Source organism: Typopeltis vanoorti, chromosome 12 (genome assembly GCF_054136105.1).
Source record: "Typopeltis vanoorti isolate ZY-2024b chromosome 12, IOZ_Tvanoo_1.0, whole genome shotgun sequence".
In the NCBI taxonomy this organism is placed as follows: Eukaryota; Metazoa; Arthropoda; class Arachnida; order Uropygi; family Thelyphonidae; genus Typopeltis; species Typopeltis vanoorti.
Genome location: NC_143560.1, coordinates 26514367 through 26540894, shown reverse-complemented (window position 1 = coordinate 26540894; position 26528 = coordinate 26514367). Strand labels below are relative to the sequence as shown.

At 35.7% G+C, this 26528-nt stretch overlaps 1 protein-coding gene across 1 annotated transcript in view; it reads left to right on the top strand.

Moving 5' to 3' along the window:
* LOC150100643 (uncharacterized) overlaps positions 1-26528 on the top strand; it is a 116047-nt gene that overhangs the window by 46797 nt on the left and 42722 nt on the right. Inside the window, exons 2-3 of the mRNA XM_090401177.1 lie at positions 9472-9872; positions 14885-14995. Coding sequence (XP_090257303.1) covers positions 9472-9872; positions 14885-14995 — 512 coding nt within the window. The remainder of the gene's footprint in view (positions 1-9471; positions 9873-14884; positions 14996-26528) is intronic.

The following is a 26528-nucleotide window of genomic DNA, read 5'->3' as shown; positions in this document are numbered from 1 at the left end:
CCAGCTACTAGCCTTATATAAATCCCAAATCTATCCATCCTCAGAATCCTGTTTACACATTTCAGGTGGTGCTCTAAAACCTCCTTAAAAAGTCTTGATGGTGTCCAGAGGAGAGAAATTTGGCTCATGGATGACCCTTCCCTCACTAGCTCACTTCATCCTCTATCTCACAGTGTATGTCACTAACTTTCGTCTTTCTCAATCCTTATCTGTATCTCACACACAGCACCAATGTGTTATAGGTTTTTGTACCTCTCGTGTGGGATATAAAAAGAAGAAGAAAAGAAAGAAAGGAAAATGACCTCATTTCCTGATCGCATCGATCTTAGAATTGCATAGAATATTGTTTAATTTCCAAGCTGCAGTATAGATAGGCACCAGTGGATTGGGAGAAGGTGAAATGTAACAAGAATAATTGGAGCACATGCCTACAATCACAGAAATGTCATTGGGGATGTGAGCTTTCTTTTGGATCCAGTTTAGACATGATTCTTCTGATTTCACTCGCACAACATTCAGTCTAGGGCATTGAATCGTGTGTGATTGAAAAAATAGGAGAGAATTTGTCGAGATCATTGATGCGATACTTGGATCCTCTGTAAGGTTGGCTTTTTTAATGGGTAATGGTGCACTTTGAATACAAAAGTAGTTGAAAGCAGGGTTGGACAAAGTTATGGCCAATAGTTTATTATTATTATTATTATTTTGACACCTCCAGGGAGTCCAAAGACTCATCGAGGGAGAGTGTGCCGACAGCATCGAACGATTGGACCCCTTCCAACTACTAACCGCGCTCAAACATACTTAACTGAGCCATTAGTAGCAGAGGCTCTACTAGCAAGAGACTACAATCTGTGATTGCCACTTGGTCCCAGTGCAATTTTCTGCTTGTTGGCTCTTTCAAAATTATTTTTGGATATGTTAATAATTTGCTTTCATCTATTTTGAACTTGTACAGACCGCATAGTTCTTGGTATTAGAATTTAAAGTGAAATGAGAAATCAGTGTTTCCATAACAGTAAAAATTGTTTCATTGAATTCATTTCACATATTTTGGTTAGAAGACTGGAAAACAATAATCTAACCAAGAAAATGTGGCACACATCATAATGATTGTCTCAGTCTCATTTGGCATTCTTATGATGCCAGCATGGATAGCACCAAGTTGGGGGGGGGGGGCTTGCTCCTGTGGGAAAAGAAATTAAAATTATATTGTCTGAATTGTTTAGGGAACAAACATCATCATACTTAGGTTTGAGGGTTGCTAGTCAAAAAGAAAACTAGGGTAGGTGAAGAGTTGCTCGGGTTGCCATTGGTATACAGGTAGTATGTGAACAGTGCATGAAATCACTGGTGACAGCAGTTGTTTCAGCATCCATACTTTTTTGTATCAGTGCACTTAGAGAAAAAGTAAGTCTGTTGTAGTTACAAAAATTTAAATATCTTAGGATAGTTGGAGTAGAGAAAATCAACATTTAAAGAAGATAATCAAAGTTCAGAATGGTGGTGCATTAGAATGAATTTGATAAGATGAGACATAAGTTTAGTCAAGATGATGCAGAAATTCTACACATCTCTTAACCAAATATGGAGTTACAGTAAGAATGGTCAGGTGAATGCAATATTGGATTATTACTACTACTAATAATAATAATAAAAGGAGATATAACTAATTTTTTTAAAAACAAGAAAAAGAAATATACCAAAAGATCAGAGAAACACAAGCAGGATTTAGAGTCAACGTCGTGTATGGATCAAATAGCAACACTCAGAAAATAATAGAACAATCAATAGAATGTTCAAATAGTAGTCAAATCATTTTATCAACGTTGATATTACTTTTCCTCGTGTTCTCTTTAAGTGACCATATCATCTTAGATTTTCTCTGCTCACACATTGTTGAATGCTAATGATGTTAAGTTCCTTTCTGATAACTTCATGTTTTATGAACTCATATTTTTCTCAGAACTCGCATATCTGTTGCTCCCAGGTCATTGATCAACTCTTACATATCTAACCCAACTTGGAATCCATAACTTAAAATTGGTTTTGTATACTCCTGGTTTAGTGGTAATTCTGTTCTTATTTCATATAAATTTATCATTCTGAACATACTAGCTGTTTGTATTTTTTCATCTTCACAAAAATTTTTGTTCTTGTTGTTCGTCTTCCTTTTTCCCTCTTTTACCTTGCGATATCGAGGGTTTTCTATTCATTTAGCTGCAACCGTACACAAGGATAAGGTGGTTAGCCCTATGCCTCCCAGTGTATCCTATGTCTGTAAAAGCATTGAGTTTTTAAGTTTAACATCTGCATAAAACAGAGGTAGAAAAGAAGAATGAAAAGAAGAAAGTAAAAATGAGAAGACTGAATATCTCTTGATTTTGATATCAGGTTTAATGCCACTTTCCTTCATAATATGATCCTATATATAGATGATGATTAAGAGTGGCAATAGTGTGCCAGATATTAACAATAATATAATATGACCTTTCTTATTTTTGTGTATCTATAGATCAGCTTAGGTGTCAGGTGCTATTTATAATAGTACTTCATGGTTTAAACAGCACCAAAGGAAAATAAATAATTTATTGATCTTACTTTTGTTTTGCTTAAGATCTAAACAGCAGAATATCCTCAGATGGGGGAGGGGGATTACAAATGTGGTAGACACAGCATTTAATTAGATAGTTGTAAAAAGAGTTCAGATTGTAATGAAAAGGAACTCCTAACAGAGTGCCCTCTAGGAACTGAATAAAAACAAAGTTAATTCAGAAAAGTCAGGCTGAATGTTTCAAATGATTATTTCACAATTTTTGACAATTAATGCAGCCATTTGTTTAGCTTGGGGAGATTCTGAAAATAGTCTCTCAGGCCTATAGCACTCCTGTACAGTACAGTTGACTTCTTCCATTTAATCCTCTATGAAGTTATGTCCAGAGCATAATCTACCACTCTGTCCAAAGTTGACAAGATTTCAGACAGAAGGAATATACTCCATGATGTTCAAAAGGATGAAAGTTGATAGATGTGCAGTTTGAAAGTAATATGAAGATTGTTGTTGTTGTTACTATTATTACATGAAAAGCTCCAAAGACCAGCGGGGGGGGGGGGGCACTCTGCTCTAAACTCACTATCTATTACCCGCTACCAACAACAACATAGTATTTATTTCCTCTATGCAAGATGAAAAAACTGAAGCTTCTGGGAGGGAAAAAAAACCCTACTACCTCCATATGAGATTGTCTAACTCACCTTCAATTGAAAAATCCCATATAAAGATTCACGTTATATTTGTTTGTGTGTTCTTTTTATGTAAATTTTTGCTTATTTTTTATGTTAGAAAATTTGATTTGTTGGTAATGAGTAATTCATTTTCTGAATAAAAATGTTCAGGTACTTATTGACTATACTCTCTTCTCCGTGTTTTTCCAGAATACTTTTATATCTCTGATATTCATTCTCTACTATGCTGTTTAGATTTCCAGCTCAGACCATCCTTTCTCATTGTTATCTGATCATTCAAATTCCTCCACTTCTTCCTTAGTCGAATCTTATGTGGGACCATAGGCACAATTAAGTTCCAAATGTTTACTTCCCCATTCTGAAATCTGCATTAAATTCACTAAAGTTCAGGATACTCTGTCTTCTGTCTAAAACACTAAAAATCACTGTTTTAGATTTTTGAGGTATTTAGGCCTACTTAGATACTGCATTTGTAAAATCTATCTTGGCTGTTTTCAAAATAATGTTTTCATTCCCTTTCACTACTTTCAGGTTTCCTCTTTGAAAGACTATAAGTGGAATCATTTCATTTTATTCTGTGTTGTAGGATATATGTCTCAACACTACTGTCTGTGTGGTGCATGCACACATTTACCTCTTACTGTATCTTGCTAGGCTGCTGCTATTGCTTTGTTGTAATTCCACATCTACATCAATAATCATTCTGTTATGCACTCTTGTGTTATTGTTCCATCCTTTAAGTACCTTTCAAATTACTGAACCTCTGATATTATGGCATCCACTCATAAAACATTGCAAATCTATAGGTGGAATAGGATATTTTTTTATTATTTTTTTTACATATCTAGAAATGCTACTCCAAATTTAGGCCAAAGAAAACTTTTTCAGGCCTCCAATAAGTGGGATGGTGGGCTTGCAGTGAATTATTAGTATTATTCGTGACACCTTCAAGGAGTCCGAAGACTCGTCGTGGGAGGACACCTACTATACAACTGTCTCCACCACTACACCGAGCCTCTACTACTAATCATCTCCATCAATGCCATCTATTGCTCACCACCACCATAACTAGTATTTTTTGTCTGTAAATTGCATGTGTTCTGAAGGGCCGATTTGTCTGTATGTGGGACGAAAAACCTGAGTTTCCCAGAGGAAAAAACCATGCTACCTCCATATGAGATTGGCTAACTCACATTCGATTGAAAAAGTATACATAATTCCTCCCATCATGATGAAAGTTTATATAAGTAAAACATAGTTATTATTCTTATTTTATTGCAGTAAATGTATAATAAAACTGTACTAATAGAAGATTAGTATGGATCGAAAAACTGCACAAGTAATTTCATATATTTTAATGATCTTATTGAGGTGAGCTGTTCTCTTATCATTTGAAATTTTCATTCAGTTAGATAAAATAATTGAACCATTCACTGATTATTAATTTCATTTTAATAATTTTTAAAGAATTCCAGCTGTTTCCTTTTAATATTGATCTAGATATATAAAATGAAGCATTCTTAAACTGATTTATGCCTTAACAAAGTAGCCTTTCTAATATTGCTGTAAATACACAATGCTGAAATCTGCATTGTGTATTTACTTCCATGAAAAAATCACTTGTAAATGTAAGCTATAAAATTTTTCTTATTAGAAATAAAATTTCTTGTGGTTGCTGGCCTGGTTGGCTAAGGGAATAGCCCTCCAACTTAATAGTATATCATGGATTTGAATGCCACTCTGAATGTATGTATCTTTTACATAATAGATGAATTTCATCATAGTTGTAAGATCACAACTTGCTTATTAGAGGTCTGAAAAAAAGTTAGTCTCTTGAGCAGTATTTCCTAGATATTAATGCATAAGTCAGAGAAGATAGCACAGGAATATAAAAAAATATTTAGAGCTATTGGTTTTGTTCAAAGAAATTATGAAGTTTGGTTTATTTAGATGTATGGCCAAGACTGAGGCCAGTGTATTATGTATGCTAATTGCATGTGTTCTAAGGAATGAAAAACCTGAGTTTCAGGCGAAAAAGTTCTCTACTTCCTTATGAGGCCAGCTAATTCACTTTCAGTTGATAAAGGCTCTTAGACAGGATTCGAACCCAGGTCTTTCCAACCAAAGGGCGAAATTATGAAGACAAGCAAATTACAAGATAACCACAGTAATTAACTTTAATGAAATGAATGTACAGATATTTCTATACAATAAAAATATTAATGAACATCAATATTATATCAAATACATGAAACCTTCAAAAGTCTAGTCTGGCACAACATAATATTGACACTAAACAGTATCCAGTGGGATGAAGCTCATCTTCTCCATAGCAGCAGGTTTAAATATAACGTATTTTCAAAGAAAGTTGCGAAGCCCTTTTACATCGGCCAAATCTGAATCGGAATGATTGTCTCCCACTCCCAAAAGTTTGGGAGATTCTAATTTTATGTAACCATCAAAAAATAGTTTTTAATAATATATTTATTAATATTAATTTCAAACATGTGGCAACAGTTTTTAATTGGTAAACCACCAAATGCTTTTTGTATTCCCATTTCTTTGATTTGCTTGTTTCTACGCAATGATGATGTACTGTTATTTTCAGTATGAAATATCTGTGCTTTCATTTCATTAAAGTTAATTACTGTGGTTATCGTGTAATTTATTGTTTATAGTCATGCCACAGGTACCTTTTAAAGATATGAAGACAAATGTTATTAGATTTTTGCATCAGGCATATCAGAATTGGAAACAGCTGGTTTGAAAAAAAAAGGCTTATTCTTCTTCTTTCAAGATATAGGCTAGAAGCCTGTTTCAGCATCTAAAGGACTGTATTTTCATTCTCCTCCTAGGTCTTCCTACATCTCTTTCCTTTTAGCTATATATTTTATTACTTTCTCCAATAGGCATTCTTTTTTCCCATTCATTTACATGTTCTCTCCAATTTCTTCATTTCATAATGCTATCCGTACTTGAAAAAAGGCAACATATAGAATTACAAAATATAGTTGGGATGTTGATGAAAAATTGATACTAGATTATTTCCTACTTGATCAAGAATAGAGTGGGGAAAATCATAGGCATCAAAGTTTTGCCGTCTGTTGCCTTTAGATTGCAGTTATATGCTTCTTAGCCATAACTGATAGGATTTGAACATGGAGTGAAATTTAAATTCTTTTTTTACCTTAATCTGTTTCAACATCCACTGCTTAAGCTTTCTACCCCATCCCCCCCCCTTTTTTTTTTTTTTTTTTTCCTGTTGCATTTATTTTTCATGCATACCTTTTTAGATGTGTATGGAAAACAAATGCAGCAAGAAATAAATTAATGAAGAATGGGAAAAATTTCAGTGTAATGGTGAGAGCTGCAAAAGAATTGTCGAGGAAAGAAGAAAAGGAAATATGCTGGAAGAATTAAAGAAGCAGTTTATGAGAGAAAAAGTAATACAAAAAAAAAATAAATAATAATTAAAAAGGAAAATATAAAAAGATGGACTGATTTTACACAAGTTTGGAGGAAGATATTAATGGGAACAAGAAAATGTTATACAGATTAATGAAAAATAGAAGGTGATGGGAAACTATGTTCTTTAATTGGCAGAAATCTTTTGACTATCAGAAAAAAGATTACTATGTGGCAACATTATTGCAAAAGCCATAGTGAAGTAAACTAGAAATAAATGCAGAAGTGAAATAAATAATAGAGAAGTAAGTCTACCAGAGATTGAAAAAGCATTAAGGAAGATAAAGAATGGAAAATCCCCTGAGATAGATGAAAAATTGGTTAATAGAATCTTCTGAAGAAAGATGATACCTAATTGATTAGACCAAGGTGGGTAGGGGAAGATGATTTTTCCCCTATATGAAAGAGGCTTAGCGAGGGTTTATAACAAGTATAAGTGAATAACCTTATTGTGTGTGTGCAAAGATTTAAATAAAGGATAAAATAGGTCTGTAAGAGGAGCAGTTTGGTTTCAGAAATGGGAAATTAATTGTTGATTTGATTTTTGCTGTAAGGGAAATCAAGACACTGGAAATTTGGGGTGGCTTTTTTGGATTGGGAAAGATAGGAAAAGAAGAAATAGTTATGATCCAGAATATGTATACGAGGGTTGTTTGGCGAACATTTAAAATGACTGTGTTCGTATTTTTCATAAAAATGGAGAAAAACGAGTTTCATGCAGTGATTTGAAGAAGTGGGCAGCTGTGCAGATCAAAGCCAAGTTAGATGCAGTTCATGGGGACTCTGCATGAGCATTAAATGCTATTTATTTTTGGATAAATGAGTTTAAATGTGGTCTTAAGTCCATCGAAGATGAAGTACACTTCAGATGCCCAACTGAGGTCACTACAAAGGAAATGATTGACAAAATCCATGGTATCGTTATGGAAGACCACTAAGTGAAAGTGCATGAAATTACTGAGATTTTAGGCATCTCAACTGAACGGTGCATAATATCCTGCACGAAAAATTGCATATGAAAAAGCTGTGTGCACGATGGGTGCCGCGATTGTTGACTGTTGATAAAAACGCATGCGAAAAGATATTTCAACTCAGCATTTGCCGATGTTTAATTGCAATTCGCAGGATTTTGTGCATCAATTCGTACTGTATACGAAACTTGGATCCACTACGACACACCTGAGTCCAAGCAACAGTCAAAACAGTGGACAATGCCCGGTGAAAGCGCATCGAAAAAAGTGAAGACCGTTTTGTCAGCTGGAAAGGTAATGGTTTTTTTTGGGGGGGATTATCATGGAATTATCATGATAGACTATTTGGAAAAGGGTAAGACAATAACAGAAGTCTATTGTGCATCATTGTTGGACTGTTTAAAAGAACTGAAGAAAAAACAGCCAAGATTGCACACAAAAATAAGTGTCTTCAAGACAATGCACTGTCCCACACATCTGCTGTAGCAATGGCAGAATTGCATGAATTGAGGTTCTAATTGGTTCCACATCCACCATATTCTCCAGACTTGGTCCCCCTATGGCTTCTTGTTCCCAAACTTAAAAATTTGGCTCAGTGGGAAAAAAATTTCTTTGAACGAGGATGTCATCAAGGCTGTCAATGACTATTTTGCGCAATTTGACAAATCCTACATTTTAGTTGGGATGAAAAAATTGGAAACTCGCTGGACCAAATGTGTAGACCTCGAAATAAAGGTGATTCCCCCCCCCCCCCCCAAAAAATCTATTTGACTTATTTTTTTACCAAATCTTTTTTTTTTTTCAAATGTAAGAAATTTGTGAAGACTAAATTTTGGGTAATATGGAGTAGTTTATACATAATAATAGACTGCAACAAGAAAGTGTCTTATCTCCATTTCTGTTCATTATGGTGATGAATAGTATCCTAGATGTGTTTAATGAAACAAAAAGAGAAACAGCTGTGTTTATCAATGATATTGTGATTATTGCAGAAGTAATATAGAAAAAAAAAACTGGACAAATAGAATAAGTGTGACAGAACTATGGATTATATATTAATAGCAGGAAGAATAAGGGCATAGTTTTAAACTATAGGGAGAAACTGTGCAAGTTTGTGGTGTTAGGCTTTGGTGGGCAAGTCTTAAAGAGTAGTGAAAGTTTTGGGGGGGGGGAGATTTTATTCTATCTTCTCGCACAGCTTTGGTGGCTGGGTTAGTACATTCCCCCCTACCACCACCACCACCTTTTTTTTTTTTTTTTTTTTTCTCTCTCTTCTTCTCCATCTGGCTTCATTAATAATAAAAAGGACGCAGCTGTTTAGGTGTCATTAGAAAAAAGTATAGGAACATTTTCTAATGAATAATGAAAAAAAAAATTTAATTAAGAAATTCCAAAAATTTGATGATGTTATCTTTGTATTTATTTTGTCTCATATTTTTTTAAACAATTTTTAGAATTTTCCACAACCAGAAAGTCATTCTGAGAAAGTTGCGGAGTTGATTCTTAATTTAATCTTCATATTACTGCTGAGAAGATTTTAAAAAATAAAATAAAATAAAGTTAATTCTTCCTGCTAGGCAATCTTGCTAAGTTAAATTTATTTTTTAGGGAATTTTGAATACATTCTAATGTCAGAGTTGGTGCTGTATCTGCAAGAATTATACCAAATGTTCCACTATATTTTGACAAAGATATTTTTCCAAAGTATTTACATTTTGTGAAAATAAGTTGTCTATACTGTATGCTTTTTCTTTTATAGTTGACATAATTCTTTATTCTCTTCTCCTAGATGGCTTACCACTTGGACATCGGAATATGTCCGAATATGAATACCATCATGCAATGGCACAACATGCAGCTGTTGTGTCAGCAGCCAACAATTCCTCATTACATCCTGCTATGGCACAGTTGCCTATGTTACCCACAGGATTAAATTTGTCAGTGGGTTCATCAAATCAGGGAATTCCAGGAACTATTCCTCAATCATCATCCGTTGCTAATAGCAACACAGTTCATCATATGCAACATACTCCTTCTGGAAATACAGGAGGTGGAGGGAAATCGAAATCAAAGAAACCAAAAGTCAACAAAGATGGTGTACCAGCACCAAAACGGGCTACCACTGCATACATTAATTTCACCCAGTGGTATAGAGAGGAAATGAAAAAAACTGGAAGGCAAATTCCAAAGGTAAATATTTACTTATAGGTTTTCTAAAATTTTAAAGGAATTCGAGTTTCTGAACTAATCACTTAATACATCTTAAATAGTTTTAAGAAATTAAAGATGTATATTTTTTATTAGGGAGAGTGTAGGATATTAATATAATTTCATAGTTGTATATAAATGCATAAATATGTTCAATTTTTTATTTATGTGTGTGTGTGTTCTAATTACTAAAAATAAATTCAAGACTGGTAGTTCAACACCACAAAACTCCTCAACAGTATAACTTAACAGGGTGTGATTTTTTTTTTATCGAGGAGTCATTGCTGATTGTAATTTGGACATGGAAAGTTGAATAAATTAATCTATAAGAGGTCTGGGGAAGAAAAATTGCATAAGTCAGTATGTGTCAGTAGAGAAATGTGATATTTGAATGTTATGTACAAAATTAGATAAGCAAATCATGGGAAACATGTAGAAGATAAATATGATGGTGGCTGTTGAAAAAGTTCAGAAATGAAAGATCACAAAGGGAATCAGATGATGAAAATAATTTGTGAACTAAAAATAATCATATTCTGTATATTTGGGGTGAATATAGTGATTCCTTAACTATACGACCATCCCCCTCATTTAGCTGATCCTTAAATGGCTAACATGTCAGCTGATTCCTGGAAGAGTAACATTCATGTTATTGTTTAGAGGAGGAAACACATCTGATATGTTCATGAGCATAATGCTCTACACTGTGTATATGTGCACTGGAAAGATAAACATAGACAGAGTGCAAAAATGTGGGATCCTAGACTCATAACAGTAATGGATCTTGCTTGTACAGCTAAGGTCTCAAGATGATAATGTCCTGAATTTTTGGTGATGTAGGAAACATTCATATTTGTTTAGATTCAGAGAATGTTGTGCTGTGCCAGATGTTTTAGTATGAGATGTAACTGTTCTGACTTCAGTTGGTGACATGGCATTGGCCAATTTAGAAAAGATTACATGCTGAACTTTGAAGCAGGAAGTTATGACCAACTGAGGAGAATAGTTTCGATCCCATGGTATTTTTTTTAGTAATGAATATTATTTTGATAATGCTGTTTGTTCATGTTTTTCCAAAACAGAAAACAGTACTATTCCCAACCAAAAGGTAAAAAAGTTAAACTATTAGTGTTTGTTTCTTTTAACTAATACATGTATTAATTTCATTTTTTTTTTTTATTATTACAAGCAATTGTCCATTTCAGTCTTCATTATATTTTATCATGTAAGCCTAAGCTGTTATTTCTCAAAGTGTGATATATGTACCTCCAGCAATATTCAGAAAATCTGCATTGGGGGGGGGGTACAAATATATACACTGGAACCTCAGTTGTCGAACATAATTCGTTCCTAAAGGCTGTTCGGAAACTGATTTGTTTGAAAACTGAAACCATTTTCCCATAAGAATTAATGTAAAATGTATTAATCCGTTCCCAAAACCCCAGATGATTGTTTATTTAAACCTTTATAACAGTACTTCATGCATAGAATCTTACACAAAAGGAATAAACACAATAAATAGATAAAATATAGACGAAAATTGATCACCTCTTTATTTTTGAGTATTGTACAGATCGTTGATTTCGCCATACCAAAAGCAAGATCTGAGACACAAACGCCATTTTCATGTTTGAATATGATTTCTTTTTTCATCTCTATCGTGGCTCTAACAACTTTTATTATTATCATTACTTAACCCTTCCAGGGAGTCCACAGACTCATCGAGGGAGGACATCTACTCTACAACTCTCCGTCTCCACAAATTTACCATCGCCACTAACTGCCAACCACCGTTAATCCTTTCACAGACAATCACAAACATCCATGCCCACGAGGGATTCGAACCCACAGCCTTTTGGCTGGAGAGTGGATACGCTAACCAGGCCGGCTTTCTTTTTGCTTTGCTGCTATCACTGTCCTTTTTTGGCCCGACAGTAGCTTATTTAATAATAATTTATTTTAAAAAAAACACAAAATATAAAGAAAATCAAGAATGTGAATGAGTTTAAGGGGAAGTATGACAGGTATTGTGTAAATAATGGTTAGTATGCAATGTTGGGTCTCCTGCTGTGCCTCCATGGAGTCAAAAGACTCCATGGAGGCACCTTATAATAATATTAATAATATACAATAAGTGTCTTAAATTAATGAATTCTCCAGGAATTCCAGCAGGTGTCTGTACTAAGTGGAGGCTACGGCATAGCTGACTCTCTCCCGCCTTAATCTCAGCCCGCAGAGCACGTGGTTGCCGGTTTGACTGTTCGGAAAATATATTCGGGAACTGATTTGTTCGAGATGAGAGTTGTTTGACAACTGAGATTCCACTGTGTGTGTGTGTGTGTGTGTGTGTGTGTGTGTGTGTGTGTGTGTGTGTGGTGTGTGTGTGTGTGTGTGTGTGTGTGTGTGTGTGTGTGTGTGTGTGTGTGTGTTTGAAGTAGATTAAATGACTAGATGCCGAGAGATAAAAATGGAAACACTATATTTTATTTTAAATAAACTGCACAATCACTTCCATCTTAGAAGACTTCATCAGGTGCATTACATGAGAGAAATACAAACAAACATTGCAAGATAAAATCTATACATTAAAACGCCAATGTATTGACATTTGAAGCCATTCTGTGTATCACTTCTTTGTTGGGCAAGTACATGCGTTAATGATCTTCTGAATGCCAAAGTTGGATAGCAGCACAGTGACAGTCCGAGATATTATAACTAAGGTTAGTGTTGAGATGTGCTGGATTGAAGGTAATTTTTTTTTAGATTTAGATGTTTTCCAATTTGTTCCATATGACTGGGTGAGTGATATGGAACAAATTGTTAGTGTCAGCAGAATTGAGGACGTCGTTAGACAGAGCTCTGGCTCTGTCTAACCATGTCCTACCATATGTGATGTCTCTCTCTTATGTTCTCGATGGATTTTTCAGTCTGGCTAAAAAAAGGCATATTGCAGTTGCACCAAACATGGTAAACACTGGGATATTTTAAGTTATGTTTTAAACATAACAACATGCCTTATTTTGGCCGGTTTGACAATTTGTGTGTACAGTAACAGTCATTATGTTTAAGAAAGAAAGTATTATCACATTTTGAAGCAGTAGTAACAGATGTTGGTGCATTTAGAAATTTAATATTCAGTACTATTTTTTACATTTACCTAAAATTCAAATAAGTAGTTATTTAATGAATTCTTCTTGTAGAAAGGCTTATATGCTGGTTAAACATGATAATTAAAATCAACTTTAATATATATACTTTCCGATATTTCGGCAACGTCACGTTGCCATCTTCATGGGAACTTAAGATAAAGCCACGTGCATGCAAGTACTACATAACAACAAATGAGAAAAGAAGCAAGGAAGCTACCGTTTTCCTAAAGTCCTGATGGTGCCCCCCTGGTGGACTATATTAGGTGTTCTTGGCCTTTGAGCTGAAGTTCTCCTGATATATGTTTCCCAAATTTGGGGCAATCTCATGCATCCAAATTTGTTGGCATGTTCCTAAGGGCTGAGGCTGATTCCATGAATAGTCTTTCATATTTGAACTTTCTGCAGTGTATTACTGTGGCTCCCTTCCACCTTATTCTGTGGCGAGTATCCAGAGCATGGCCTGCAAGCCCAGAGTGCTGTACTGGTGAAATCAGATGTAGTCCTTGTGTTCTGAGATTCTGATATTTGCTGTCCTGCCTCTTTGGCCAAAGTAGGACACTTTACAGCTGCAAGGGACCTGGTATACACCAGGCAGGTCTAGGGGAAGTGGTTGGTCTTTAGTGAAGTGGACAGCCATGGGTTCACCACTTTCCCCACCCTCGGCCAACTTCTTTATGGAGACTTTTGAAGAGAAAGTCTTAAACTCTGCTCCACAAAAACACCTACCATATGGCTTCGCTACATTGACGATGTGTTTGCTATTTGGCCACATGGCCTGGATACACTCCTCTCCTTCCTAACACACTTAAATAACCAACACCCTAGAATCAAGTTCACCCTGGAAAAAGAGAAAAACAATAGCCTCCCCTTCCTAGACATACTAGTCACCTGCCAACCTGATGGAACCTTGGTTTTCTCAGTTTATAGAAAATCCACCCATACAGGCAGATACTTTCACCAACAATATGGAGTTATTAAGACACTATTCAACAGGGCAAAACTAATCTGTTCAAATGACCAAGCTCTAACCACTGAACTAAATCACATCCTTAACACTTTCTCAGCCAATGGTTACCCCCCCCCCCCCAAATAAAATCCAAAAAAACGGTTATCCACAACCCCCCCCCCCCTTTCACAAAAAAAGATTACTCTAAATCCATCACTATTCCCTACATCTGAGTCACCACAGAAAAAAATCAACAAAATCCTAAAAAAACATGATTTGACCTCTTGTTACAGACCATGTAGAAAATTGGCATCCCTTATCCACTCCACTAAAGACCAACCACTTTCCCTAGACCTACCTGGTGTATATACCAGGTCCCAGTAAGGAATGACAGACAAAAATTACTAGTCCAGTTGTTGGAGATAGTTGATAAAAAATTTTAAATAAATGATGACTGCTGTGAAGTATAACTGGCTAAATTATTGAAATAAGGGACTTATGTGCATTATGTAAACAAATTGGAATGCTTTCAGTGGAGAAGAAATGGACATGAAGATTTCTAAGTAATGTGCAAACAATGAATTTGCCTGTTTCGGCAAAAGTATGCAGTAACAGCTACTACGTTTAAGAAAGAAAATATGATCACACTATGAAGTAATAGCATAGATGAATACTTCCCCCCCCCTACCTTTTCCCTTCTTTTCCTTTTTTCTGCTAGTAATGAGTGAGCACTGGCACTCACTTTTTTTTTGTAAAAAAAAAAAGGGGGGGGTGCACTGGGTATATGGTTGCTGAACGTTTGGGAAACAATGGCCTAAGCTAATACTGTTTTTCTCAAATATTTATGTATTTTCTTCTTTTTATTAAAGATTATGAACTTTTTTTAAAAATGAATATAGATTGGAGATTTTGGTAAGGAGTGTGCAGGCAAATGGAATGCAATGACAGATGAAGCAAAGCGGCCATTTCTAGATGTTGCAGCTAAAGACAGAGAACGTTATAAAAAAGAGGCAAGTTCCTTGATTATAGTTTAACGAAAGTAAGATTTTTACATAATATTAAATTTGAAATTATTCATTTTTCATTTCTAAATGAAAATCTGAAGAACAGAAGAATAATCAGGTAAAATTATAATCACTTGAAGAATAAGTTACACCAGGTGGATATTTTTAATTTGCATTATGCTGTATCTGGGTGATACAAATAAAAATAGTGCTTGTTGAGATCACAATGCTAGTTAAATTTTGGTATACGCATTAATATTGTTCACTTGTTGGCCTGGCTGATAATGGTAGGTACTGTATAGTATGTTCATTGGGTTGGTTTGTCTGTTTGCAGCAGGAAACCTGAAGTAAAACATGCTACTCCATATCCACCTTCGTTTGAAATTATAAAGGTACTTTTGAACCTAACACTCATGGTAAACGAAGTAGGGATGAAGGGTAGGGAAGTCGCTTCCTTTGCAGAGACCTCAACAGGTTGTACCATTTAACTGATTTCTTCCTAATTTCGCAAATAGTTGTTTTTAACATTGCTTAAGTTCTCTTGAGAAATATAGCCCAATCACATGAAGGGAAGTTGTAGGATGGGGTAATTTGCTCTATAGACACTTCTGCTGGCACAGCATTTAAATGATTTTGACAAAATTTGGGATATTGTTTCTTACTTCAAGGCTCCATCAGAATTTTGGCATTTGGATGAAAATGTGGTAAGCACTTCGTGTTGCATTGTTCAGTTAATCTTAGAGTGTTATAGTAATACTTCATCTAAAAAAATGAATAGTATATTATACAAAACATCCCATAAGGTTAAAAAAAAAACAGTGGGGGACCCTTTCTGCAAGCAGCTTCTTTGGATTTAAATTAGTTGATTGAAAATTGAATCATTTTTAATGAGTACCACAGCAGCAGTAACATTACTGTATATTAAAAGTAATATCTTTTTTTTTTAGTACTTAACCCCACTTTTTGTTTTGCATATAAGATATTTGGGATTACAAGTAGAATCGGGTACTTCATAAATATAGAAGAATATCGTTTTGTGTTAAATCAGACATAACAAAGAGCGTACTAAATTTTATATCCCTTTTTGAACTATTCAAGAGAGCCAATTCAAAACTTTCTAACTTCACTGAAGACTTTCGAAACAATGACACTTCAATTAATTGACACTTGCCAGCCAACTGACTTCTGGGTAGAGCACCAGTTAATTGTACTTCAGATATCGGAACTCACTGTTCTAATAATTGATGGAGACAGGATAAACAGTAGATTACTATATTAATGTTAGCATGCATAATGAGAAAAGTTAATACATGATGTCCACTCTTGATATTAAAAAGTGATAATGGCTAAAGTAAACTTCAATGAATAAATAAAACTCACTGCAAAGTTTTAGATCTGGATAGAAAAGATTTATGCAGAAACTTCAATAAAGAGTCTTTCTCTGGCAGTTCAGAGTAGTATGACCTCCCTTTAGCAAATCCATGCTGTCCATCAAAGATAATAACATTTTTGTCAACTCAGTTCTGGATTCTGGTTCTCACCAGCCTCTCCAACACTTTAACCACAACACCTAATACACAGATAGGCCTATTATTTGATGCTTGAGTTCTGTCACCTCCTTTATGAGGCATCACAATCTTTGCCTTCCTTCCATTCCTTTGGAATTTGAGTTGATGAGGAGGAGGAGAGACTGACTTACAGTCAGTCTCTCTTTCTCATCATCAACTAGTCTCAAACTCTTACATTCACAAGAATGAAAGCCCTTTATGAACTGCTCATTAAATATCTCGACTATATTTTATGCAACAGTTGTTCTTATACCATTTTCTCCAATCAGCGTCATCCTTCTATTTTTTTTTTTTTTTTTTTTTTTTTTTTTTTTTTTTTTTTTTTTACATATCGAAAGAACTCCCTAGTTATTTTTAACTTCATTAGCTGTTTGCTGCTCATACTTTATTTTTGCTATCCTTACCAACCAAGTCACCCTTCTTGTCTGTTCTTTGTAATCCTCATGGAATTGATTATTACCACTATTATGATGCCTTTTTTCTCTGTATTGTATGCTTAATCTCTTCATTCATACATTTCACAACTCCTTATTTAACCTTCTGACCCTTTGAATGTATTTAGACATTGCTTCTACTGGATAAGTTCTTGAATATCATCCAAACTGTATTGATCTCCTTTCTGGCCAACTCCTCATTCCATGTCACACCTGCACGCTGTCTCCTGAGCTTCTCGGCCTTGTGGTTCCACATATACCCTTTCCTCACAGAGGTCCTCACTAATTTCTCTGCCTGCACAATGAGTGCAGGCAGAGCAGTTATCATGGAAAACTTCAACTATGATATAGATTAGAAGGAGAAAAGGACACATGTAAAATGGAAATGGAATTTATACAGTTACTAAGGGATAATTACCTAAAACAGCACGTATTAGAAGGGACCAGGGGTTTCAGAGTTGGATTTGGTGATGGCATCAGAAGATCTGTTTATAACTACAGTAGCAACTCTACCTCCGACCATGGAAAGTGACTATGCAGTCTTGTTCTGAGAGCTTGCTCAACATGTACAAATTTCAAGTCATGCAGAACTACAAAGCTACTGATTGTTACAAACTTAGGAAGCAACTTGGAGCCCTGCCACGGCATAAGAAACGCCATGGAAGGAATGAATGTCATTAGCATTGTCCGTAGTAGTGGATGCGTACACGTGTTGCTCACCTAAGCCATTATTTTTTAGCAAATAATAACAATATCGTTATTGTAATCTGTAAGTTTATTTGCGCTATTGTAAACTTTTTAAATTATCTACTCTACTATACTTCTATATATTTAATTTACTTCTTCTATAACTCTATTCTTCATTTACCTTATTCAATCCTCACTTTAACTTGATCTAGCTTAATCCTTTCATGTACTCTATTAACTTTATTCTATTTACTCTACCTTCAGTATTCTTTACTTATACCGGAGATCTCTAGAAATTTATTATTGAATTAACGACTGTGACACTAGAGGTCTACTTGTAGTATAAGAAATGTCAATACATCCAGTAAAGTTCGCTTTCTATACTAAGGCCCTTCTCAATAATATTTTTCAGTCGTGGCTAACACTTACTTCAATTCATAGCTATTTGGAAACAGTGCATTGCGTAAAAGATCAGGCAGCACTCTCTTTAATTAAAACAAACATGTTTATTTATACTGAAACAATTTACACATTAATGAACTATTACTTCTTTCTCCACTCTAAGTTTAACACTTTAGAGGAAAACTTCCTTTAGAAAATTTATACGCATGCAACATAATACAAATCATTAAACAATTTAAAGAGAAAACCATCAGCCCATTTACAATATAGGCATTATCATGCCTTGTTAACTATAAATTCCAGGTTTCACTTTATATAAACTTCTTTTAATGTAAACTATTTCCATACTATATATAGTAACTCTATAAACTTATCTGTCCTTCTAAAACAGTCTCTCATAACATAGACAAAATTACACTGAAAATAAACTCACGTGACTTCTTTTTCTCTATAGTGCACTTGTTCACATTTCCTTTACAGATTCCCTGGCATCTTTTCTGTATCAGGTCTTGCACTTTCACTTGGAGATTTCAAGAACACCAACATTTCATCGACGAATGGCTGACAGGGCCTGGAGCACAATTTCCCGGCGTTTTGAGACTCTGGCGGTTGAAGCCTCATACTGGCAATGCATTTGGTCCAGCGCTGCTACTCCCTCGGTAATTAATCGGCTCCTTGGACTGTCCGTCGCAGCATTATTCGAACGGGTTGAAATTCGTGGATAGACGCTACTCTCTCCTCTTTTCCTCCTTTTTCTTCTCCTGGTGTCGATGCCGATAATTTTTCTATGATGCCTTATATTCGGTTTTTGCAGGACCCTGGATGAAGGTTTGCGATCCCTCCCCACACACACACACGCGAACATTCCCTCGCAAACTCTTGACCTTCTCTTAAAACGGACTTCTAGCTCTCCCTGAAGTGCACATTTAATCTTATTAAATGAACGACTTAGCCATGTCAGATGTATCTTGCCCCATTTAACACTTACCTTGAAGGCAGTATCGGATTGGCAGGTTTCTCTTACATTTTATACTAAATACTAACATCAATATATTTCCGATTTCTAAGGCATTGCCCTTGAACTTCTATTTACTCAGTTTAGCATGCTAATTACTCTGGGTTTTTATACACGGGCTTTTAGTATTATTTACATAGAAAATTACAAGTTTATTTTTGATGTGACCCCTGTAAAAGTCATGCAATAAAAAATGGAAAAATTTACGCTGCATCAAATTTTACATTATGTATGTTTGGTTTGTATTTTGTTTATTTTTGACTGTGTTAGTGGTATTGTTTAGTCAACTATTATTATCTGATATACTTTCAGAAAGAAATGTTTTTTGTTATGGCACTGATGTGTACAAGAAAAATGGCAATCAGCCAACATCAGTGTCTTGGTTTTGTCTTGTTGCCGAGAGTGAATGGTTTGTCATTTGAGAGCAAGAATGAAGAAAATATTTCTTGGAAATGTGAGTCTTGTAGGGAGCAAAAGAATGAAGTGGCTGATATTATGGAGATAAGGCAGGATTGTCAGTGTTGTGTGAGAATGCAGTGAATGATAGTGCACTAAATACAAATGAGAGTTTGAAGGAAGTGGTTGAAAGTAACAATGTGGATGAGGAGATGCTAGTGTGGAAGGAAATTGCATACTTACTCAGACTCTAAATTAAAGATACCAAGAAATTATATACTTGGTTTAATCCTTTATCCAAGTGTAAACAAACAAGTGTAAAACAACTTCTCTGACTTGTAAAAGCTTCTGTGTAGCACTTTTGTTTTTTTCCAATCGATCCTGTGTGTGGGGATATCCAAAAGTGCTGCACAGAAGCTTTTACAAATCAGAGAGGCTGTTCCTGGAATCAACAGAAGCCTTGAAACATACTCCAAACCTCAACGAGTATGGCTGTATAAATCTACCAAAGATTTGGGAGACAGTCATCCTAAGGCCAAATTAATACCTGCTTTCTCTCTCTCTCTCTCTTTTTTTATTTCCCTCCAACTTAGATGGTGCCTAATTAAAACTTTAGTCTTTGTATTGCATGCTACAATTGCTCATACTAGTCCCATTGTTATGCCGGATTGTGGTTGTCTCGCTACTGTAACAAACTTTGTTTGTGTGCTCTGAAAATGGCTGGATAGAAGTCCAGCGAAATATTAGCAATTAAGTCAATAAATAGTTATTTTCTTATCAATCTGTGTTCACATCTATACTGTTAAAATTCAATCAACATGTACAACGAACACATAAGCCTTTCCACACACTTGCCTTAGTATCCCATAATGCAAAGCACATCTCCCTGCTGAAATGTATAATGCTATGCATTGTGGGAAGGGTCATTACCCAAACCAGTTGCAAGCTTTATTGAGGTCTCGTCAGTGGGAGCCAGACCCAGAGGTGATACTAAGGTTGAAGTAATGCAGAAGTCGTATTTTCATATACTAGTTGCCAAAACATGTCGCACCTTATTAAAATACTCTGCATTACAGATAGTTGTTGGAAGTTTTTCCACTGGCTATACTATAAATTAAAGATACCAAGAAATTATATACTTGGTTTAACCTCTCTACCAGCCAAGGTGTATGAAATAGTGAGACTAACTTGCACTTCTTATCCATGTTATTCAATAGGTGTTACAGAATTGTATCCAGATTTCTCTGTACATATATATACGTCCTGGCCGGTTGGGGGGGGGGGGGTTAATCTTTTATCCAATGATTATATTTCAGATGCAAACTTTGTTTGCATCTGAAATATAATCAGATATAGAAACTATAGATATAGATATAATCTATATCTATAGTTATAGATATAGATTATATCTATATAATCTATATCTATATCTGATTATAGATATATAATCAGATATAGAAACTATATATAGAAACTAATGACCTCTGGGTCATTAGTTTCTATATACAAGTTACCTTAGTCCTGCTTATATTTCAGGCACAAACTTTGTTTGCTTACACTTGGATAAAGGATTAAACCAGGTTTATGATTTCTTGGAATCTTTAATTTATAGTATAGCCAAGTGGAAAAACTTCTTACTCAGACTCCTTCACAGGACAAAGCGTGAGCTCGAGCGACTGGAGAAATGATTGGTGTGTGGTACAGAAGGATGGAGAATGAAATAAAGAGTGGGTGGGAAAAGCATAAAAGTGTGAGAAACTGAGAGAAAAGAGATAGTATTGTATGGGGATTCGGTGATAAGAGGTATACTTAATGAGAAAGTGATAAAATCATGTTTTCCAGGTGCAAAGATAAAGAATGTTAGTGAAGCTGTAAATATGCCAAAGAAAGAAAGAAGAGAACTAGTTAATTGTTTTGGCAGGCACAAATGATTTAAAAGGTGAGAAATTTGCAATGAGAGAAGATATGAAAGTTATTAGGGAAAGGAAAAATGAAGAGTAAGAAAGTATAGATTGTGAGTCTATTGCCTAAGTATGATAGGACAGAACTGGAAAGATAGGCCATGACTGTCAGTGAAAAGATTGTGCAGGAGGAATGGTATGCAGTTTATTGATGTATGGAGTGAATTTGGATGAACGGCCTTATATATGCCTGATGGACTACATTTAAATGGTTTGGGAGTTAGATGTTTGGAGAAAGTGCTGTTTAGTGAGAATGTGGTAGTGCAAAACTAGGGAAACTAGAGATCTTAGGGAGGATGAAATCAAGCATGTGCCTAGCCACCCCTGTGATAAATGAGCATGTGTACAGGAATTTTTATGCAATGCCGAATGAGATTTCACAGGTTTCCAATTTGAATGGGTTGGTATAATAATATATGCAAGGGTAACTGTGGGTACAAAGGGATGTTGTAATGCATGTACACAAATGCAAGAAGTATCACGAATAAAGGTGCATTGGCATTATAGGCATTAGTGAGACCTGGTTGACTGAAAATCATATAGTTACAAGGATAGAATGTAAAGGGCATTGTATTTTCAGGGAGGATAGAGGAAACAGGATAGGAGGTAGGGTATTGCTGATGATAGCTGAAGAATTAAAACCAACAAAATTAGAAGTTAAAGAGGATTTTAGGTCTGAGGGAGATAGTTCATTTGAGGCCATCTGGTGTGAGATAAGAGGCAAATAGGACAAAATACATTGTTGGTTGCATGCTGCTAGAAATGATGGAGTTCAAAGCAAGATGCCATGTATCAGCAGATTAGCACAATCAGTGTAGGCCGAACAATTATTATGGGAGACTTTAACTATGGGGACATCGATTGGAGGGAGGAAAGGGGGAAAATGGCAAGGTGGAAGCTGGGATTTATACCGTTGCTAAGGGATAATTACATGAAACAACATGTTATAGAGGGGACAGTGGGTTTGAGAGTGGTCTGATAATAACATGCGGTCTTATTCTGTGAAGCTGCCAAACATGTGGAATTCTCTGTCAAGAAGATTTATGTTCAACTATAAGGCTGGTAATTATGAAAGACACAGAAGTCATCTTTTAACAGTGTCCTGGCTTGAGAAGCTACAAGGAAAGAATGTCAGTAGTGCATGGCAAATGGTCAGAGATTGCTTGAGAGAAGCAGTATCAGGCTACACATCCAAGGTCAGGAGGATAAACCAAGTTGGAATTAAATGGATAAGTAGGGATATAAGACAAGAGCTGCAAATAAAAGAAAACACTGGAGAAAGTATAAAGGGAAAAAAGTGATCAGCATATTCATGAGCAGTACAAAGTGCAAGTAAGAAGGGTGACTAGTATGGGAAGAAAGACCAAATCAGACTATGATAGAGAATTACCTAAACAGGCCAAAGTAAACTCAAAAGAGTTTTTTTCACTATATAGCAAGTAAGAGGGAAAATGACTATGATAGGATGACTTTAAACAGTGCTCATGGTAGGAATGTGACAACCAAAAGGAAGTTGAGTTGCTGAGCGATCATTTTGTAAAGGTGCATCATCTGGGTAGTGATGTTACAGATATGAATCTGAACACAACAGTGGGAGTGGATGGCATATCGGCCCGTGTACTACGTGAATATGTGCCTCTGACAAAGTTCAATCTAAGTCTCAGCTCTGACAGGGTTCCAAGAGAGTGGAAAGAGGGTAAGATGGTACTGTTTCATAAAGGTGGCTCCAAGACATGGGCAGTAAACTACTACAGGCCAATTAAATATCAGGAGTGGTTGTTAAAGTATTGAAAAAGTTGGTGAAAGGTAAAATACAACAGTGGGTAGATAGGAATGTGATGCTCTATAGTGGGCAGCATGGTTTTGTAAAGATTAGGCCCTATCTTAGTAACTTATTCACATTTTATAATAAAGTGACAACAGAATTGGATAAAGGTAATGGCTACACCATGATACTGCTCAAATTTCCCAAGGTGTTTGACAGAATGCCACATGGAAAACTATTACAAAAGCTGAAGCAAATGAGATTGGATATGTGACTAGTAGCATGGACAGACCAGAGAATGGTATGTGGTGGGATGGAATTTAAGAGAATGATGGTGGCTAGTGGAGTAGCTCAAGGGTTGGTACTGGGACCACTATTTAATTTGTATATCGGTAACACATGGAAAGATTTAAGAGGGGGATATTCAATTGTGTGCTGATGATGCAAAACTGGGGAGAGCAATAGTTGATAAAGGTGATGTACATATCCTGCAGGATGAATTAAATAAATTGGTAATATGGGCAAAGGATAGTGATTGTCAATTTAATGTTGCAAAATGTAATGCCATGCATTTAGGGTTGAAACAGTTGCATATAGTGTATCATATTGATGGTATTCGATTGCAGAAAATTGATGAGACTTGAGGATAATGGACAAATAGTTGAAGTTAAGAGGGGATATTGCAAAAGTTGGTAAAATAGCTCAAAGATTTACTTGGATGCTGAGAAACACACTAACAAGTAAGAATAAGGAAGTTATTATCCCTCTTTATGTGGCTGTGATTTGGCCACATATTGACTACTGCACACAGATTTGGTCACCTGAATTTCTTGTTAATCAGGAGGTAGTTGAGGATTCAGAGATGAGTGAGCATGGTGATAAGTCTGTGGAATACTCCCTATGAGGATAGGTTGAAAGTTTGTGGGATACAAAGTTTAATTGATAGCTGGAAAAGAGGGGACATGATAGAAACTTTTAAGATATTAAAGGGTTTTATAAAATTCATGCAAATAAAATTTTTCAATGTATGACAAATAGAGAACTGGTAGTCATCTGTGGAAGTTGTGTAAGAGTGTGGTTAGTAAGGATGTGCAGACCAGATTTTTTTTTGTGTGGAGAGTGGTTTATTTATTCATATGGAGTTTCCTCCCTTCTTTCCCCATCCCTATTGGGGCAAGTTGAGTCCCCCTCATGGGGGGGTTAAGTATTTATGGCTGTAGATCCATGTGTGTGTTCACAGGGCCGGTTTGCTTGCTTGCGAGATGAAAAACCCCAGATAAACTGGGGTGAAAACCCTGCTGTCCACGCCCAAGACCGGCTAACTTGGATGTGGCTGAGGAAGATCCTTAAGTTCCTCACGTTGGCGACAGGAAATGAACACAGGACACTCCTTCCCTAGGTGTATGGTTGCGAAGCGCAAAGCCACTAGGCTAACCGTGCGGACGTGGAAAGTGGTGAGTTAGTGGAAGTGACTGCCAGAATTGGTTGCGAGTTTCCTGATGGTGAATGGATTCAAGGAGAGGTATGATATGACGTGTGTGTATAATGGTCAATTTACATCCAAATAATGTAAAATAATAATAATTAGTGCATGGGAAGAACTTGAGGATTATTTGAGCAAGGCAGTATCAGAGTGCATACCCAGGGTGAGGAGGATGAACTGAGTATGGATTAAGTGGATTATAAAGCACATGCAAGAAGGGCAACTAGTATGACTAAATCAAATTTTAATCTTCTTTCACTACGCATTATTCCTGCTTCCTATGCAGGGTCTGCGTGTTCAGATTTTAATAAATCAGAAAATTAGCTAATCCAAAAGAATTTTTTTCACTATGTAGCAAGTAAGAGAAAGAATGATTATGGAAAGATAACTTTACTCAGTGGTGATGGTAGGAAAGTGACAGAAGCAGTGACAGAAAGTGATCACTTTGCAAGGGTATATCGTGCAGGTGGTGTCAGATCAGTAACTTTGCTTACCTAGGTGACAGAGACTGACATTAGAATTGAAATAGACGAGCTGGAGGTACTCAGTATACTGAAAAATATCAATGTGAATATAGCAGTGGACCTGGATGGTGTGTTTTGTACTCCCTTGTAGGTCCTATGTTAAATCTATAAGTTTTATGCGATTTTTTGTGTGTTGTATGTATAGTTGGATATTTATTCCCCCAATCACTCTGAACGAAGCATGAATTCTTTGGAGGTGGGTTTTTCCTCAAAGTTTGCAAAAAAATTAAAAACAGCTGATTTTGAAGCCTAAAAATGTTATGTGGGAACTAAATAAAATTTGAAATTTTTATGAGAGATACTATTGATAGGTCCCAAACTTTTTTGTCATCACACCTATCTTTAGTGTAATTTTGATGTACACACCTCCCCTAAAAATCCAAACACTAAAATGAACAATGAAAACAATACATTGAAGTTTATTTTTAATAAAGATATATTATTTGTATAAGAGGGACGGCCTACACCTGAATGCGTTTGATATCAGGAGTCTAGAAAAACTAATAACTGGCATGAGACCTAACACAGAGAGTTGGGGAAACTAAATTATAAAGGGAGGAATGGTGTGAATGTGAGTGTAAGAGCGACAGTTATATAACTGTGTTAATGATGGGAATGGGCTTTGTCATGAAAATGTTGACGAGGAGAGAATGATTTCAGCTTTGTGTTCATCTGGTTTGAACCCATCAAACGCGTGCAAAGATGTCTACATGTATAAGGCATTTGAGAAGAATAGAGATCTGCAAGTTGTCCAACTGTCAGGCAGGCTGCAGACAAGGGTATACAAAAGAACAAACAGGTTGATTATTATGTCTGTACACAAATGCTAGGAGTATGAGAAACAAAGGAGTAGATTTTGTTGCCTTAGTCAATATTTTGGGACCTCAGATTGTAGGTATTAGACGTGGCTATCAGAATCAGACCCACTAACTGGTATCGAGTGTCAAGGGCACAGTATTTTTAGGAAGGATAGATAGGATGTGAGAGGAGGGGGCATGCTGCTGATGATATTGGATGACTTAAATCCAGTTAGAGTTAAGACCTATGATTGTAATACTACTACTAACAGTATTTCATTGGCAGTGAAATACTGTTAGTAGTAGTAAGTATTTTGTTACTACTACTAACAGTATTTTGAAGCCATCTGGTGTGAGGTGGAATCTAACAAGATCAATTACATACTGGGGTGTTGTTATAGACTGGTGGATCAGTTGCTGGTGAAGAAGAAATGCATCACCAAATAGAAAAGATGAGTAATCATAATGGGAGACTTTAATTATCCAAACATTGATTGGGTTGCAGTA